General features: G+C 35.9%; 1 protein-coding gene across 9 annotated transcripts in view; it reads left to right on the forward strand.

The window, feature by feature from the left end:
- Positions 1-19,364, forward strand: part of Mbs (Myosin binding subunit) — a 245,605-nt gene extending 226,241 nt beyond the window's left edge. For 7 of the 9 annotated variants that reach the window (XM_083126415.1, XM_083126416.1, XM_083126423.1 and 4 more), the window contains 4 exons: positions 4,582-4,689; positions 7,803-7,889; positions 12,077-12,181; positions 17,793-19,364. In XM_083126415.1, coding sequence (XP_082982541.1) covers positions 4,582-4,689; positions 7,803-7,889; positions 12,077-12,181 — 300 coding nt within the window. In that variant the 3' untranslated portion in view covers positions 17,793-19,364. The remainder of the gene's footprint in view (positions 1-4,581; positions 4,690-7,802; positions 7,890-12,076; positions 12,182-17,792) is intronic. The other 2 variants (XM_083126417.1, XM_083126419.1) reach the window with 2 other exon arrangements.
- Positions 19,365-19,751: the final 387 nt, after the last annotated feature.

The following is a 19,751-nucleotide window of genomic DNA, read 5'->3' on the forward strand; positions in this document are numbered from 1 at the left end:
TGCTGAGGTAACAGTAAAAGAATTTGCATAAAAGTTGGATTTGTGGAGTGGAATGGACAGCAGAGACCTTTCGCGCGATCTGGTGTTGTGGCTGTGAAAGTCGGAAAGATGCTGAAATCGGTTATAGAGATATTGCGGGTCTTTTATTTGGAGGATTTTGTACAGTAAAATTAACTTATGAAAATTACGTTTATCGCTTAATTTAAGCCACTCGACCTTCGCAAAGTACGATGTCAAATGGTCTGAATATTTTAGGTCGAAAACGAAACGAATGCAGGCATTTTGAATTCGCTGCAGTCGTTTAGCTTGCTCGTGATTGACATCCAAGAAAGCAATGTCGCAATAGTCAACAATGGGAAATACAAGAGACTGGACCAGTTTAATTTTTATGCGTTCAGGGAGGAAGTTTTTGAGCCGATAGTGAATGCAATGCACCGAAAGCTCTTCTAGATACAGAGTTAACTTGCTCTGCCCAGGTGAGATGTTGGTTGAGTATCACACCCAGATTCTTAACAGTAGTGGAGAAGGGCAGATGAATATCATTTATGTTGAGTCTAGGGAGGCTAGATTTATCTATTTTGCTCAAAATTCTAGGGGAACCTACAAGAATACACTGGGTTTTAGTCGGGCTTAGATGTAAGCCATGGTGTGCAGACCAAGTACTTATTTGTTTAAGGTCATTGTTCACAATTTCTATTGCATGCAGTATTTCTTGCGGGGGGGGGGAAAGAGAAATATAACTGAAAATCGTCGGCATAGATATGGTATTTACAGCCGTTAAGCACCGTCGGGAGGTCGTTTATATACAGAGCAAATAAGAGGGGGCCGAGTACGCTGCCTTGAGGGACACCACATGGAATGTTTTTCCATGACGATTTTCCATATAGGTCAACGACACATTGTCGACGTTCTTGTAGATAGGAGCAGAACCAATTAACCGCGGAGTCGGAAAAATTGAAAATCGATGATAATTTAGAGAGTAGTAGATCATGATCAATTGTCTGAAAAGCTTTTGTAAAGTCTAGAAGTACCAGAATCGTAAGTTGTTTATTGTCCATGGCTAGCCTCATGTCATCGGTTACATTGACAAGAGCCGTGCAAGTGCTGTGGTTACTTCGAAAGCCAGACTGAAGAGGATCTATTAAATTATTTCGCGTTAGAAAGTCCCGGGTTTGATCGCTAACGAAATGCTCTAGAGCTTTAGACAAGGCTGGGAGGATGCTGATTGGTCGGTAATCGTTGACGTTTATTATGTTGTTTGTTTTAGGTATAGGGCGTACCAGGGCGAGTTTCCAAGACGAGGGAAATGCGCCGGTAATTAAAGAAAAATTAAAAATATGAGTGATAGGAGCAAGTACGTGGTAGAGAATTTTTTTAATCATGAGGATAGAAATTTCATCTACTCCTACGGCCGATGACTTTATCTTCTGTAACGATTTTCTGACCTGTTCCGGCGAAAAATAAGAAACAAAATTTTGGAGCAGTTGTGGAGCGTGTTTCAATGTTACGAATCGTTTCGTGTTTCACATTATCATCGACGATCGGAAGATCACAAAAGTGATCGTTCAATACTTCCGGTGGAAATTTATTCACGGATAATGATATGAATGCAATGCTACATTTAAGCGTCAACAGGTTTTGAACCTGGATCCTCTGGCATTTTAGAGAGTTACGGTTATTTTTATTTTTAATTTTATTTGGAGTTTTAAGTCCACTTTATACAGTAAGGCTAATCGGGACTGCACCTACAGTTAAAGTGGGATCTGAACCACTATGTGCCTCCACTGGGTACCGAACCCAGCGCTCCTTGATTACAAGGCCACAGCGATACCACTGCGCCATCAGGAAGGCTACGAGAGAGAGTTACGGTGACTACGCTAATGAAGAATTTGAAAGTAGCAGAACGACTAAGTTATTCTTTAGTCAACATTGGGATTGTTAATGAATATTATGGATGTCAGTTCAAATTGGAAAAAGAAAAACCCACAAAATTTCCAGAGTGCATTACAAAGTGTTAATTTTTCTCTTTCCGCACATTACTTTGCTGGTAGATATTTGAATGCTAAGATGTTGAAAGCAGTGGCGAAGCGTCCTATGAGGCCCGGAAGCCGGGCCTACCCTAATATATTTGTCTATAACGGATTATTTTATTACTTATAAATTTCATTAAACGACACTTAATAAAAGAAAACTGAAATTCTTGGTCTTCCGATAATTACCGCAAGTTTGCAACCCTGCCTGGAACCGTATCTGAGCATTCAGCGAGGCCCGCCTGAGAGTGCCTCAGCTGGTCCCATAACAACCTATGTGATTCGTGCGGGAAAGCATAATTTCAGGGGTACGTTCGCCTGTAATGTAACCTGAGAGGCCGGCCTCTTTTTTCTCTCTCACCCTCTCTCCCTGACTTCCGAAGAGTGCCGATCGTGTATGAGCGCGTGACGAACCAGGCAGTGGACGTACAGAGCTTGTTGAAGCAGTGTTTCCATGGAAGATTCAGAGCTGTGCCGGGAGCGGAGCACACCCAGCTGCTAACATGTAGCGAAAATCTGTTGCTAACACCTCTAAGCCTGGCCTCCTAACCTATCAAAGTAGGCATTATTAGAATTCTAACTGCAAATAATGCATGCAAGTTGGTTACCAGTGTTAAGTTTGGTGCTTTCAGCTCTTTCGAGGAACCGCTTTTCGCGAAGTGTTAGCTGCTGGATGTGCCCCACACCAATCTCGATTCAGAGAGGGAAAGTATTTTATTTCTTTGAGGAAAGGGATATTGAGACGAAATTTCCTTTCATGATTAGTGACATAACTGAAAACGCGCTCTTTTAAAATGGGGCAAAGTACGTACAATGCAAACGTATAGAGAAAATCCATGTTACTGAAATTTTCTGGTCGGTGTGTTACACAGTCCGTGTTCTCATTTAGCATTTCATCATTTTCTAAATCATATTATATATTTTTTTTAAAGTCGCCTGTTGAAGAAGAATTATATGCATAAAAAAGTTAAAAAGAAATAATTGATTGATAGATTTAGTTTATTTTACTTGGCTTTCTGCCATTTTTGGCTAATTGGGAAGATGAGAATGAGCGATAATATGATGACATTGACGAAGGGACACTCACGAAGAACACCTATGCCCAGGTGGGGATTCGAACCTGAGGCCCTTGTCGTAGCACGCTGTTATAACCAATCTGCCGCGGAGGTCAGCATTAAAAAGAAATAAACGCTAAGTGACGATCAAGTGAACCAACAATTTCTGTAATGCGAGAAACATTTACAATACTGTTATTGAAGTAGCAAATAATTTTTACGAGCAGCTTTAATCTAACAAATGTAAGATGGCTAGGGCCTGACAGAACGGCTTTTTCATTGGGTGACGCGTGGTCAGAACATCGAGTCTCATTGTCACTTTTTTCTGACCTTCGAGACAGAAGCGACTTTATTCTCAGATATCTAATTGAGACTAGATTAAAGTAGAATCTGAACCAATGCCTCCAGGAGGAATCGAACCTTCTACTTCCTGATTATAAGGCGAGAGCGTTAATCACTACATTATCCTTTACAATCACTATCCCAACTTAAGTAGACGAGATTCAGGCAATATGTTATCTTTTATTTTCTAGGGGCTATATTTTAACATACTACTGTTAAAAAAAATCACATCTTCCCCTCCCCCCAAACCCTGCTCCGTCCTGTGCCTACCCTTCCCGAGACAGCACGCTTCGCCACTGGTTGAAAGTGCTATATTTTCAGTGTGTGGAATTGAGAGTTGTTTCGGATACGAAGAATCTGCGAATGAAGTAGTGGAAAAAGGATCACCTCACATGTTTGAATTATACCCTCTCCCACACACACACACACATACGCATGCACAGGATATCTGTGGTTCTTATAATGATATATAACATGTATGAATTGTGTCAAGATAAATTGGAGCCTATTCATATCCCTACGGAACTTGGAAGAAAGTCCATGTAGACATTGGAAAGTTCTGTTCCGACAAAATCGGGACATATAGTAAATTAAAAAGCAAAGTGCTACACAAGGTAGGGGTGTGTAGTAAGGGCCCCACACTTTCTTGATCATGGCTGAAGGTGGGGATGATGTGATCAGCACCATGCCCTTGGCTGCCTTTACCCCCCTGAGTTTCCTCCAGGTACTCACTTTATATGGCACTAGGTGAGCGCCGGAAGCACTTGAACACGTGGACAAAATTCTGATTCTCTCCCATCGGGATCTAACCCAGAGCTCTTGCATGGTAATCAAATGCCCTAATGACTGAGCTGCTGTTGCCACATAGTATAATAAGTCGCCTTTGTAATGAAGGCAAGAATAATTTTAGAGTTTCGTTCAACATTTTATTTAACAATGTTGTCATTTTATTGAAACAACTTTTAATTCTGTACATGTAGCTACCAGCTCTGGCTGCATGTGATGTCATTGATATAACTGCTCTATTTGATTCTGTATTACCTTAAGGGAAGTACAACCATACTTGAGTTATTTTGATGTTGCTACAATCATTTTATTACTTTGATTAATCAGTTCTGATTAAATTAGGTATGAACTGAATTTTTATATTTCAGCTGTATGAAGAGTCCATGTTGGAAAATGAAAGATTGAGAGAGAAGTTAAGAAAGACTGAGGATGATTTGTTAGAAGCCAGAACTAAGTTAGACAAGCTCACTTCCCATGTAAGTATAGCCTTTAATGAGAATAGACTGTTTCAGTGCATTCAGTATCTTGTAATATTTCCAAGGGAGAAAAGTACTGTCTTATTCACTTTGATATCTTATTGTGGCTAGGTGAGGGGGATGTGCATGCATATGCTTAAACTGTGATTGATCCACACACTTCCGTAACATCTCAATAATTATGCAAAAATCTCCCTAATTTTTTTTTCACAAAGTAAATTTTGCTTCACATTTTCCATTACGCCCTCTTAAAACATTTTAATATCTATACACAACTTTAATATCTCACATCTAGAAGATCATCCAAAAAATGTAAGTATATATATCGCTCCTCATAGGTGTCAATGTATGCACGTAATTGTATTTTACACATCCATTACTGCATGTCTTATCAAATGGTTTGTATCTTTATAACTTGTATTTGTATGTAATGTATTTATGTTAAACTGCTGTCAAAAGTTATCGTGCTGTTCGCAGCAGTGTAAACATCTAAATAATATATAACATTCTTACGCTTCCCACTGATAAAGAAGACTGTGCGTGAGTGTACTTTGCGAGTGTCCCTTCGTTAGGTTCATCTAATCCTCGCACATCCTCATGCAAAAGAACAAAAAGTACATACACGTACCTCTGATTTTGCAATGTGTCAATGCTAAGCACTTCATTGCAGAGGCCAGATCACAAACAAGGGCTTAAATACCTCACCTGCTGTACCTCAGGAGATATTTAAATTGCCCAGTCTAATATGTTCTTTGCTATGTATCGGGTGAAACCTGTCTTTTTCATTTTTCGTGGTAAAATTGTGGTTTCCGTAAAAGCATCTCTTCAAACTGATCCTCTTCACTATGCTCATCACATCAGGAACCCAAGAAGACATAATTCCAGCCCTTGGTACTGGTTTTCGATCTCTTAACATCAAAACTGCAACCCTGAATGTATTGTACTGTATCCGTGTTGATCTCTTCTCAATGATTGTTATCTCTTCTTCATCAAAGAAGTTTTTTTTGAACCCATCTCTGTCCCACTGTCACTTGCTGTCACAGAAATGTGCAAGTATTGGTGAGCAGGTGTTTTTTTTTTCCCCTAGTAGATTAGCAGAAAGCTCTAGGGCCATTCCAGAAGTTTGTCCGCATTGTCAGTAGACTGCATTTGTAAGTAGCTTTAAGAAGGTTTATATAAACAGTGCATTAGACATACATGTATATGACATCGTGGCATTCTGCATTTCTTCTCATAAGTTTAACAAAGAGAATTCATAAAATGTGCATGCAAGTATATCACTGATAGTACCAGGGATGTAGCTGTAATTTTTTATGCTAAAATTTTTTTTGTAAATCGTGCAACATTGGTTAGCTTCATATGTAGCATCATGAGGAATAGAATGGGAAGGAAATATGGAGGTGCTTGGTGCATTACTGACTGCATTTGCTTTCTTATTTATTTCTTTTTCCTTAGTTGGTTCCCGTTGGTTCCATTGAAAAACTTTTGCAGAAATATTGAGAGTAAAATAATGAAAAAAATATTCTAATCAACGTACAATCATTCTTCATAATCAACAATTACAAACCATCAGAATAAAATAAAATTGCATTATCTGCGGGTGAGCTGCTTGAGAGTAGTGACAATATATGATAAGATACTATGTATAGAGTAAATTAATTTGATGTGCCTCGCATAACAAATGCCTTGCACAAGCCTTGCTAAACAAATGTCCTACAAAACAAGTCGATTATGCATACGGGCCAGTATATGTTTCACATAATTAACTTGGTCCTGCATTATGAACCACGCACAAATATTGTCTTCATTATCATACACGAGCAGGCATGCAGAGTACTGTACTTTATACTTAGCTACAATTCAAAAATTAATGTTATAAATGCACCAAAAGGGAGACCATCAAAAGCTGAAATAACAATGAATAAATAACTGGCACATGAAACCAGTTTGATGCATTGTCTTAACATGTGGAACGAACTGCCAGCAAATGCAGAATATATTGTTATTTTGTTGTTGTTTTTTAAATTTGAAATTTGTGCTTTTTTCTTTAAATTGTAACTAATGAGTTTGTGTAGAGAAGCTCTTACTAACACCATTAAGCCTTGTTTCCATTATAACCAAAAACTCAATACGCTGACCAAGGCAGAAATTTATTTTATTCTAAAACTTAAACTAAATGTTACGTTTCAACGTTTCAAGAGACCTTGCTAGAAGGTTGAAACGTAACGTTTATTTTATGTTTTAGAATAAAATAAATTTCTGTCTTGGTCAGCGTATTGAGTTTTAAGCTCTTACTAATGAAACAAAGCAAGAAATCTTAGGCCAAAAAGGCTCAGGAGCTAGAGTTGTATATCTTGCAGCTGAATATGAAGTGAACAAGCCAACCATACTATTTTTACTGGTAAACCCAGAAAAATTCCTGCAGTTTCTTTATTTATTATTACCTTCAACAGAGGTATATCCTCGAATGACAGAAAGCATACATAATTACAGAATTACAATAGATACCATATGTAATCCAGTCACAAATTGTATTCATTACATAAGTATAGACATACAGAACAGTTTATAATTAAAATAAAGAAAAAAGAAAAAAATCATATAATATTGATAAATACAGTTATTATGTATTAACTATCACATACCAAGTGTACAAGAGTTCGTTGTGTGAGAATCAGATGGACATAACTTCAATTTATCAAATTTACAGGAGAGAGGAAATAATGTGTTCATGGGGAATATGTCTCGACAAAAACAGTAAATTGGAGATCCATGACACTTTTTTACTGCTGGGGAAAAGCGATGGAGATACATCTATCGGGCTCCAGATAGAATTCTTCAGAGGAGATGTGTTCAACTTCACTGAATGTTAGACCAAACTAAAGTTATGTTCCTCTGGCTCTCACATGGCGAGTTAGAAATTAAGCTGTGGAGTTGATATAAATAAATCTTCTCATTTTTTTTATTTATTATTATTATGTCAATTCATTGTAAATCCTTTACATTCATATTCAAAGATTTCTTAAAATGTACACATAAACAAACATAATACTGATGGGTTTGAGTTATCAATCAGTAAAATTCCTAGAATTCATCTGGCATTTTTCTCACAGAGCGCAAGAAATTCAATGTCTGAGACAGAGAAGCGTGAAAGGAGGGCAATGGAAAGGAAGCTTTCTGAAATGGAAGAGGAATTAAAAGTAAGTACTTCATCCTCTTGCTCTCAAATGCACAATGAACACTCAGTCACTCGATATACATAACAGGGTGTCACATTAATGGTCAATTTGTGAACAGTGGATTCTACTCGTGGACATTTTTAAAAAAAGCTCCAGTTCACAATAGTCCATACTGAGTTACAGCTAAGAGACAATCTTTGCAAATTAGTATTGGAAAGTTTTTGCATAGTGTTACAAGTGAAGTTATGTAGCAAATGCAACACTTACCTGCACTCTTTTCTGCTGAAATTTCTCACGAACCATTTTTCTATTACTCCACAAAGTGCTCCTTTCTTCCCTTATTTCATGTTTTTTTTTTTACCCTTCCTAGCAGAATATTCTAAGTTGTATCTCAGACCTGAAATGGTACTAAAACTATGGTGTCAATGATGTCAAAATCTATTAAGTTGTCTGGGTTTGCGAGAACTTGCATTGCCAGTTTTATGTGGCTTTCTAGACCAAAAATTTCTGTTACACCCTGTGTGTGTATATATATGTGTTGATCTTGAAATAGTATTTGCAAATATGGATGTCCTAAAATGCAGTGCTTACCTTTCCATAGCTTTCATTGCCCTGAGAAATAAGATCTGATAGTCGTGTGCATGGAGGAGAAATGAAACTTGCTTCATAGTATTTTTGGTTCTTTTTTAGGTTTTTTTTTTCTACCTGTTGGTGGTTCTTTCTTTTTATGAATTTTGTAGGAAAAAGCTTCTCTGCCATTTATTGAACAACATATTCATGCTTTGAGTTACATCTGAACACTGACATTTCTTGCATATTTCTGTCCTACGTTCAGAGCATTGTTTCGGGCAAGGTGAGTGATAGATGCAAGTAAGATAAGTGATTAGATTAACATCAGGTATGTACCGCAAAACAGAAAGTTTTTTTTTATTTTTAATATGTACATCTTTTATTTGAAAATCTGAAATATCTTTCTTTTGTAATTTGAACTGTCATCTAAACGACGTATTTGTGGTAAATACTGTGAATAATGTAATTTAATGCAAAGAATATTACATTAGGTATAGTTTTTCTTCCTCTTAATTTTAGTGTTTTGAATTAAATGCTCCCCTAGTAAGTAGTGTGATATTAGTCGGACTTAATAAAACTGTTCCAACTTTTTTTTTCTTCCAATATATACTTTTGTGCATTGTGGTTTTGAGTTACATCTAATACTACACACTCATTCATTTTTCTAGTAATATGGATTTTAAAAAAATGCAACTTCACAGTGTGGTTTCATTCAATTTGCGTGTTTTTGTAGTGATGTTTTTGCAGTGACGTGCTGTATTGGGGTGCTTTTGTTTTTCTTTTTTCTTCTAAGTTCAATCCAGTTTCTTGTAGTGTTTGTTTCACTATCTTCTGGATCCACTGGAGTCATGGCCTGCTTGACGTTCTTTTGCTTTGAAAAGAAGAATGAATGTGGTCGATCGTAGCTTACTTGCAGTTGACATTACTGAATGGAAACTCATGGTTGACCTAACTTTGCAGTGGTGTAATTCTCGACCATATCGATGCTTTGTGAAAGTTCATATCACAAAGTACGATGTGCGAAGAAGTTCTTAGCTTTAGTTACAAAACAGTTAAGTCCACAGCTAAGCCATATAAGGAAATGTTAAATACTGAGAAACGCACACACACACACAAGAATTTCTCCACATTTGAAACTATACTTTCAGCCTCTATATCCTACATCTACAATCTTCACTTTTGGATTAGTATTTTGCTGCATTTGTGTTTGGGAGTTTCAGTGCTTCAAAGGCTGAATTTCATTGTGCAAAGTTTGAATTATTATTTTGTCACATATGAACAAATTAATATAAGGATGGGCCGATGCCGCTAAAGTACAGATGTAAGATTTACTCATACCGATAACCTATATTCTACCAATCCGATATAAAATTTCAAATGTTTCTTGAAGACCAGAATGGTTCATTGACCTCCCTAATAAATGTGTGTTTCAAGGTGACTGCAGTTGCAAAGAAGTTGCATATTTAGACATTTACTTTTTTATAAACAGTATGGCATGGGGATTATCCAAAATTATAAGAAAATGGTAGAATTTTGCACTAAATTATAAGATATTTAGAGATAGATCGGATCAGTCAAATAATCTGTAATTTTACCGATAAACTGACACCAATATGCCTATATCGACCAATACCGATTAATCTGTCCCATCCCTAATATAATACATTGCAATTTGTTTGCCTTATCTGTCAGACAGACGCAAGTAGAAACACAGCACATGTAAAAAAAGAACTTTGAAAGTGCAGACTTTTTGTTGACTTTTTGCCGACATTGTTAAGAATGAAACGAGTTAAAAACAGGTGTGGGCATTTGGTGGTGCAGGAATATACTGGTCATTAGTGGAAGCACGTCTCAGAGCTGAATGGTATCACACCCGTTTTTAACCAGGGTTGTTAAAGGTCCCGAACCCATAAATTCTAATAGGTTCTATTGGGTTCTGCTGCAGGACCAAAACCTTTTTTCTCGCACAAATTATATTCGGTCCAAGTTGCATCTTGTTTCATTGAAAAAAGGTTCCTAGACCGAATTTAAATTGATCCGGAAAAAAGTTCCTGGACCATATTTAAATTAAGCCAGAAAAGGTTCCTGGGCTGTATTTAAATTGAGCCAGATTAAAGGTTCCTGGACCGTATTTAAATTCATCCTAAAAAATGAAAGGTTCCTGGACCATATTTAAATTCATCTTGAAAAAAGGTTCCTGGACCGTATTTAAATTCATCCTTAAAAAAAATAGGTTCCTGGACCATATTTAAATTCATTCTGAAAAAGGGTTCCTGGACCGTATATAAATTCATCTTGAAAAAAAAGGTTCCTGGACCGTATATAAATTCATCCTAAAAAAAAAGTTCCTGGACCATATTTAAATTCATTCTGAAAAAGGGTTCCTGGACCTTATATAAATTCATTTTGAAAAAAGGTTCCTGGTTCGAATTGAAATACTTTATACATAAAAAGGTTCTTTACGGCCTAGAACCCATTTACACTTGCTCATTTTCTCTTCCGGACAGGAATTGAATTTATTTACAATTCCTGGAAATTAACAACCCTGGGATTTTTAAGGATCCAGAAATACATACATTGTAATGGGTTCTATTTGGTTCCGTAACAGAACGAGAACCTTTTTTATCGCACAATTTAAATTCGATCCAAGTTGCATTTTTGTTTAATTGAAAAAGGGTTCCTGTATCATATTTAAATTGATCCAGAAAAAATGTTCCTAGACCGAATTGAAATACTTTACAGATAAAAGGGTTCTTTACAGTCCAGCACCCATTTATGCTTGCTGTTTTCTGTCCTGGACCGGAATTGAATTTATTTAAAATTCCTGGACCTTTAACAACTCTATTTTTAACTCCATTTTATTCTTTGGCAATGCTGGTGGGAAGCTTGCAAAATGTCGAAATGTTTACAGCTGTTTCCTCTTGTATTCCTGCTCCCTGACAGATAACACAAACATGTTCTCCTCATTACCTGGCATTATGAGTTATTTGTGTGAAGACTGAAATAGTTGAAGATTAAGACATAAATTTCTGATCATAAGTATTAATTGTATTTTTTATTTGAAAGGCATTTTGCAATAAAATTTTCATTAAGCGTAGATAGGAAAGTACCAGAGAAGCATAATTTCAAAGTTCTACCATTCAAAATCACTGCAATGTTAGCTCATTCTGAGTGTTCTTAAGTGATTGTTGGAGAGAAAAAGGTCCACGTCAACATGATCATATTTTGATCCACAATGTAGTTACCATTGTATAAAATATAATAACATTTTTATATATGGCCTCCCTTTTCTGCTACAATGTTTTCTCTACACTATGTTCAATATTTCTCAACAAGCAATTTTCAAGTACTGCTTTAATGGAACACGAGAACAACTGCAAGTAAAGCAGTGCTTGTTAAGTTATTATATATTATTTCTGTAAAATGTTCAATTTTTCCTTGCATACAGTATATTAATTTCGCATTCATGCTACCACTTCAGCTTCCTTTATTTTAAAGACCTTATACTTTCGTCTTTTTCACTTCTGAGGAGCAGAAACACTTACTAACATTGTACCTGCATTGTCCTTTTATGGGAGGGGAAAGTTTATTTTATATAAAAGAAAAGAACATTTCAAATGAATGTTGTTTATTTTCAGCAATTGCAAAAACTCAAAGCTGAAAATGAAAAATTGAAAGCTGAAAACCGGGCCTTGACTCGGGTGGTGTCGAAACTCACCAATTCTGCCAATGCCACAAAATAGGTAACCTACTGGCTCTCTGCATGATATGTGCTGCATAAAGAAAAAAAGACGCATGCATTTTTTATGTATTCAACACCTTTAAAATACCACACCGTGGTGCCATGTAGTGGCATTTCAATAACAGCCATGCGTTCTACATAACTCCCCTACCTCAGGCATAAATACAGCTTACTTGCCTCCATAGTTAGAATTTAGCTGTTTCGTATGCTTCACCCTTCACCCTCACACAAGATAGTGGCTTCATAGATTTGAACGTGAAGCATACGTGTGCATGTTTTCACAGCTTGACATGCTTCTTTTAATGTCTAACTGCATAAATTTTGATGCTTAGTAGTATTGTTCTTAAAATAAACTTTTAAATAATGGAATTTGTCATTCCCTGCCTCTTACATTTGATGTTGTTATGCTGTTACATCATGCCTAAAGATTGTTCATCAAACCGTTCCAGTTAATTTATGTTTTTACTCCATAATTCTAATATAGATATTCTTATGTGTACCTAACCCTATTGGAAATTCTTGAGGTTCAGCTGGTATCAATAGTGTCAATGAATTTGTTAATTTAATCATTATTAACCTGATGAAAAGATTCTCTCTGAATATCAACCAGTCAGTTCCAAAAGCTCCGGAACTATGAGGAAATGACGTGGCTGATATTCCGAGAGAATATGTTAATCATTCACCTCCCCGAAAGCTTGGATTCTAAAAAGGTATAACTTTAAAGTAATAGGTTTATTACAATGAAATATTGTTGTTGTTTTTTTACACAGAGGAAAATTTAAAATTTTGTTCCCACACTGCTGAATAACGTGTGTGCAGGTGATCACGTGATTCCAAGGTGGTGTTGATGCAGGAAAAAGCTCGGTGCGTGTTATGGCTTGCCGAGTTAAAATCTTTTGTTTTGGTGCGAAGAAGATTCCAAACAACTTTTGGAAAAACACCTCCAGCGGAGACAAGTATCCAAAGATAGTACAGAAAGTTTAAGGCTACGTGATGTGATTTGCAACATTCCGGACGAGTACCATTGGAATGCAATTCTCAGATTCAACGAAGATTGTAAGAATGTTTGGACGAATGTTTGGAGATCTGGCGATGAACCAAACCACATCAAATATTAATTTTAAATTTTCTCTGTGTAACAAACAATATTTCATTGTAATATACCTATTACTTTAAAAATTATAGGTTTTTAGAATCCTGCAGTGTGTGTTATAATACACTTTTTATCTGGAATATTCATATTTGCTCATGAAAGATCACATATTGAAAACTATCTTCACGAATAGTATGAACAATACAGTGAAGCCCTGATTTCTCATTCACATGTCTTACATTTCGCGGCATTTTAAAAAATTTTATCTTTGTGCCCTCATAAATTTAAAGTCGAGGTTTTACTGTGCTGTGATCAATGCATAAAGTGAAGGAGAAAAGTGATAAACTAGTTAAGCTCTAACATGTGTAACTTTCCAGAATAATCGCAATTTTCAACTTCTGGAATGTCCAACTAGCAGTATCAGCTCAACCTTGGAAATTGTATGTGTTCACGTAAAATTCCCATGAAGTTGTATTTCATGTTGGTGTAATACCATTGGTGTTCTGACCTTCAAAACCCAGAGTAAATCCATCTTGAGTGTCTACATATTTATTTTGAACATTGTGTTTATGATAGTATGCTTGCTCCTACTGTATGTGTTAATTCCTTTTGTGCATTTTTTAAAGCAATTCTTAAGTGATTATTTCTCCGGTAGTTTATGGCTGTTACAAGCATACAAGTAAACTACAGGAGAAAAAATTCCACAATGCAAGCAATGCGTATATACACTACTTGCACAGAGACTTGTTCTCGTTCACCTAGTCTACAGATAGCTGGTACGGGTTATATAAGTATTAAACAAGTGTGTAAAATAGATAGATTGGTGAAAAGGGTAAATAACCTCATCAGATAGAGGATTGTTCGACAAAAATTTCAAAAATGTTGTCTTAAATTGGATTACATTCAGCTAGATGTGATCTAGTGTAATTTACAATGGCACTTTTCTTTTACAAAAATCAGCACACATTGTTTACTTCTATTAAGTTTTATTATCTGCATAGTCTATATGAACTATAAGCCAAGATATAGTATGTACAGACATTCCCTGTAGATGTAGACTTATTGACTGTGACACTTTGCTCTGTGTGTGTTGTGTATGCTGGTACAAAAGGCACATATATTTTGTGCCAAGCATATTGTCAACTTGTTTGATGGAACAACGTGCCGGGTTAGCAGCATTTTTGATGGACCATAACACACTATCGGCAATGGTTTTAAAGGATGAAGACTGGGTGTGCAAACTGGCATATTTGGCAAACATTTTTAGGAAAATGAACGAAATGAATCTTATCGTTGCAAGGAAAAACTGCCACAGTTTTTGATGCAAATGCCTAAGTATCTTCTTTTAAGAGGAAACTTATGTATTGGTTGGAGTGCATGGAGAAGGAAGATATCGATTCCTTCCCTCTTACAAAAAGCTTCTTTAATGAATAAACATCAAGGTTCAAGAAAAAATACAGAAAAATATTCAGGTGCATCTCGAAGCTTTGAAGGACTCGTGTGAGTATTATTTTCCAACAACTCAAGAGAAGGTGCTTGATGACTTTAAAACTGAATGTGTTCAGCATGAACAAAAAACCATCCTGCTTAAACTCAGCGGATTAAGAGGTCCTCATAGATTTGACATCTCACAGCGAACTAAATGATTTCAAAACAAAAATCTACCGTAGTTTTGGCTGCATTTGTAAGATGAAATCAAAATCTTGTCCGAGAAAGCAAAATTAGTATTGCTGCCTTTCTCAACTACATATCTCTGTGAAGTGGGATTCTACGCTTAGCTAAATAAAATACAGAAGCCGCTCAAAAGCTCAAAGTTTTTAAAATATAATTTCATTGCATGGACATTGTGCAATTGTTTAGATATCTCTTTTACTTTACATTCCCTTACTTTCTATACCCTCTTCCTCTGCTCGGTAACATTACTTCTAAACATCATTAACTAGTAAGACATAGGCTACGGTAGGCCTAAGGGGCTCCGCCATAGAAATTGATTCTAAAAAGTGCTCCGCAAGTCAAAAAGGTTGGGAACCACTGCATTAGAGGATAAACTGATTTGTTGCTTTGACATTCCTACCATGATTCGTCAGGTAGGAGAAGACCTTTACAACATAAATAATTGGCTCTTGTTTATTCACTTGCTTTTCAGCTTGTCTGAAAGAAACCCATGAAACTTTTGAGAGGATCTTGGGAGAAATGAAATTCCAAGAACACAATTGGTTCATTTGCAGGGATCTGAAAGTCTCCGGTATCTTACTGGATCAACTATACCAAATGTCCATGTTTGTTGTATGAATGGGACACTTATGGCATGGCCAAAAAGAGAAACTAAATACCAGGAATAAAGAATGTAAAATATACAAATTTTGTTAATCCACAGCAAGTCTACTGGCACCTTTGCACATTAAATTGGATATTATGATACAATTTTTAAAGGCACTAGACAGGAATGAATAATGTTTCAGATGTCTTAATAAGTTTCCAAACCTGTCGGATGCTAGAGTAGTGTATATGATGAATCATATATTAGATTGATTGATTTGAGTTGGTGTTTTAAGTCCACTTTATGCACAGTAAGGTTAATCGGGACTGGACCTACAGTTCAATGTGGGATCCGAACCACTATGTTCCTCCACCTGGAATCGAAGATCATATATTAGAAAACCAATGAATGACATTGTATTTACTGAAAACATGAATAACTTGGAGTTACAAACATGGAATGCATTCAGGAATGTAATTAAAAAGTTCCTTAAAAATAAGAAAAAACCTTAATGTGAAGATATTGTGGGGAAACATGGTAGAAAATCTGCGACTCCTAGGATGCAATATGACTTTTCTTGATTTCTTATCGTAACTATGTCCTCGAAAATTTGGGAGCCCTAAGCAAAGAGCAGGGTGAGAGGTTTTGTTAGGTTGTGAAAGAAATATAGAGAAGGTACCAGGCCCGATGTGATGTGTCCAAATTAGCTAATTACTACTGGTCAAAGAAAGGAGTAACTCATCAAGTATGTTAATGTACATTAAGGGAATGGTCGATGACCACAAAGCGATATGATAACGTGCACACACTAAGCATCAAATCTGAAAGTAGATGTGTATATTCTGTAATACATTACTGGTTTTCAAGTATTCTCATAAGGAGCATACTGCTTCCTTTACAGTCACTTCTCTTTACATAGTTTATAATTAATTAAAAAATAAATTAACGGGCAAATAATCTTTGCATTCTAGTTTATAATATGAAGCTCACTAACTCTGATAGCTTATGGCTGCCAAGGAGATAAAATTTGAAGATATTTTCTTCATGTTATGACAGCACAAAAATCAAATTGTGAATGTAATGTGGCAGTTGAACAAAGGAGGAGGCTGATATCATAACTAAATCTTTAGCAAACGTGCTTCAACATTTGAATAGTTGAGCATACATTTTGAAAATGGCAACTGGTCCTCACGTGGAGTCATTATGGCATCCATAATATGCGAATTAGTGTAGTTTGTTCTCATGCAAAACACATCAACATTTAGTGCAGGTTTATTCTGTGAAAATGGAGGATTTGAACAGGAACCAATATAAAGTAAAATGCACATGAGTGTGTCCGTAACTGTTCTTAAATAAGCACTAATGTGTGCAATAGAACTTACTTCTGCCAGAACAAGTCTCCCAGAAAACTCCCATAAACAAAATACAGTAACTGACCCTTTCGCCTAGTGTTTTCCCAAATTCCTAAAATAACTGCTTTCACCAAGTTCACAAGGGCAGTTATTTTGTTCGAATGCAGCATTTCGTTATGACTTCCGGAACACACCCAGTGCATGTATTATATTAGTCGACCAAGCTATTTTAGTAATGTAATTGTACTGAACTAGCCACCTAAAATGCAAAAAACTTACATCCTGCAACAATAGATTCAGGTTTAGCATCTTATAATTGTCACATAAGAATCAGAGGAACATAACTCCAAAAATGTTGTTTTCAGTTTTGTTTCAATAAACTCTTCTGAAAGAAATCTATTTGGCGTCAGATCAACATATCTTCACTTCTAATCCTTAGCAGTAAGGCGGTCACGTATCTCCAGTTTACTGACTCATTTTAAGAGTCAAGAGAAATGTTCTAAGAATACATTATTTCCTCTCTCTCCTGTAGTTTTGATAAATTGGAGTTACATTCCTCTGGTTCTCACTCTGAAAGTTTTGTTACGTTGGCCTTTATCAGAAAACCTTCTTCCTTGCCAGATGACTGTAAATAGCTTTGCAAGAAGCCAAAAATATATCCTCTAATATATCTGCCTGGTGTTGTTGTTGTTGCACATGTTCTATTTGTGGCAATGGAAAATGTTTCCTACGAGTGTGTTGGTGTTGTGTTAGCAAGGTTTCTTGTTTTGCAAATCATAAGTGTGTTTAAAATGCTAAATTTTCTGTAACCATTAACTCCTACAGTGCAATCGTTGCTTGTATCTCTGTTATTGGTACAAATTTAAGAGTTTGCTGTTACTAAAATAATGTTTTTAATTTTTTCCAGCAAATGGAACAGTTGAAGTCTGAGAACCAGCGATTAAAAGATGAGAATGGTGCCTTGATAAGAGTAATTAGTAAGTTATCGAAATGATAGAAGATACTGCTGTTCAGTATTTACATCTGGACCGAGTGTTACATACCTTCGGCACTGTGGACAAACGTGTGCATGTGTAAGGATGTGTCGTAAAGAAATGTAATTTATTAATGAAATTAAATTTATTGTTCTTGGTGTAGAACACTGGATGGTTTGAAAATTGAATGTCTAATGTATTTGTAAAGTAGATACCCCTTCTTAGTGTCAAACAAAACATTTCTTTTTTGTAACTAGGTTGTATGATAGGATTTTTTGCAAGTGTAAGCCAAACTTGATTTTCCCACTTTTTAAAGAAAGAAAATGAGAAATGTTGTTTGGAAGTTTGTGTACAGTTCTGCATTACTACTTGTCGAGTCTTTACTTTTTATTATCAGTGATTGCGTCGGAAGTAAGCTCTTTACAAAGGACTGTCGGAAATCTTGTAATTGCTCTGATAAATATGTTGTTTTAAACTTCAACATGTTGGCTGTTTGATTCAGGTAATGTAATTATGTTGTTAATACGATTGTTGATGAATACTTGACAAACGAAAGAAAAGTGTACATATATATATATAAATATATACATATAGTCAGTCAGATAATTTAAAAGGATGGCCTCCCACAAGTACAACCTAGCAGACCTTAATTTTACATGTATATACTTTTTATTTCTTGAGAAAATCAAGGCATGCCTCTTCCTTCTTTCTAGTCTCATAATAGAAATATTTCTTTGAGAATGGGTGAAGTATTGGTCTGAGTGACTGTGGTTTTTTTGGTGTCGTCGTTTTGACAATGGAGAATTTTTTATTTCCTGAGTAACTGAAACTTGAGGAGGGAAGGGGACGAAGAGCTGCAAGAAATATAAATCATGGGGAAATACTAGAGCCATGCACAATACAATTTTATTGTTGTCAGTTTATAAACCTCATGGTGAATTTGAGACAGCCATTCTCTCCAACTTGAAGTTTTCATAAATTGACTTTGAATTCTATAATACGTGGTATAATCCTCCCCACACTTGCATGTCCAAATGGAATAGTTGTTCCGTGTACAAGAAACTGAAGAGGCTACAAGGTTTAATGAACTTAGTGTCTATAACAGTTTATGAAAAAATAATTTGATGGAAAAGTTATTAAGGCTCTCTTAAGCATTCTACCTTTTTATCGAGTAGTGTGCGTATGTAAATATATTTATGAGAAGAAAATACTTACAGTATGGTATGGGTGTGAAAATATGTGAAATTTCATTTAAGAATGGTTTGTTAAAATGTGATCAATTGTGAATAATTTAAATGAGAAAAATGTTTAAAAAAATGCGTTGCCATTTTCAAACCATATGCCAAGTTCTCAGATGTTGGAATTTTTAGTAGATATTTTCTCTCGTGTCTTAACTATCCTTTGTCATCATTCAAAGAAGTGCCTTCTGCTTTAATATATTAAAATGAATGTAAATTTTATAGGACATCACTTTGAGATTTTAAAAATAAAAAACAAAAACTCTTGATGTTGCTTATTTATGTGTGCTCTTTTCTATATTTTTCCCTTCATTTTGTGAATTGTTTCGTAGGATATTTATGTGAATGGTCAGCTACAGAAAGGAATTTATATAATCTTCGCACCTTAATTGGGCTCATGTGGGGCTGAAAGGTTGGCTCTATTGAATTGGTACGAGCAGTCCCAGGATCAATCCCTAGCAGAATCACCAAAACTTCACTGTTTACTCAGCATCAAGAGGTCAAATGGGAGTCGCTGCTTGTAAAGTAGTAGCAACGTCTGGTCTAGAAAAACCAAATAACAGTGTCACCGAGTAAGAAGTGGCTTAGCAGACCTTTGATCTCAAAGGAATTACTGTGCCATAGTTTAATTTTCTAGTTTCACCTATGTTATCC

This window comes from Lepisma saccharinum, chromosome 8 (genome assembly GCF_977018435.1).
Source record: "Lepisma saccharinum chromosome 8, izLepSacc3.1, whole genome shotgun sequence".
Classification (NCBI taxonomy): domain Eukaryota; kingdom Metazoa; phylum Arthropoda; class Insecta; order Zygentoma; family Lepismatidae; genus Lepisma; species Lepisma saccharinum.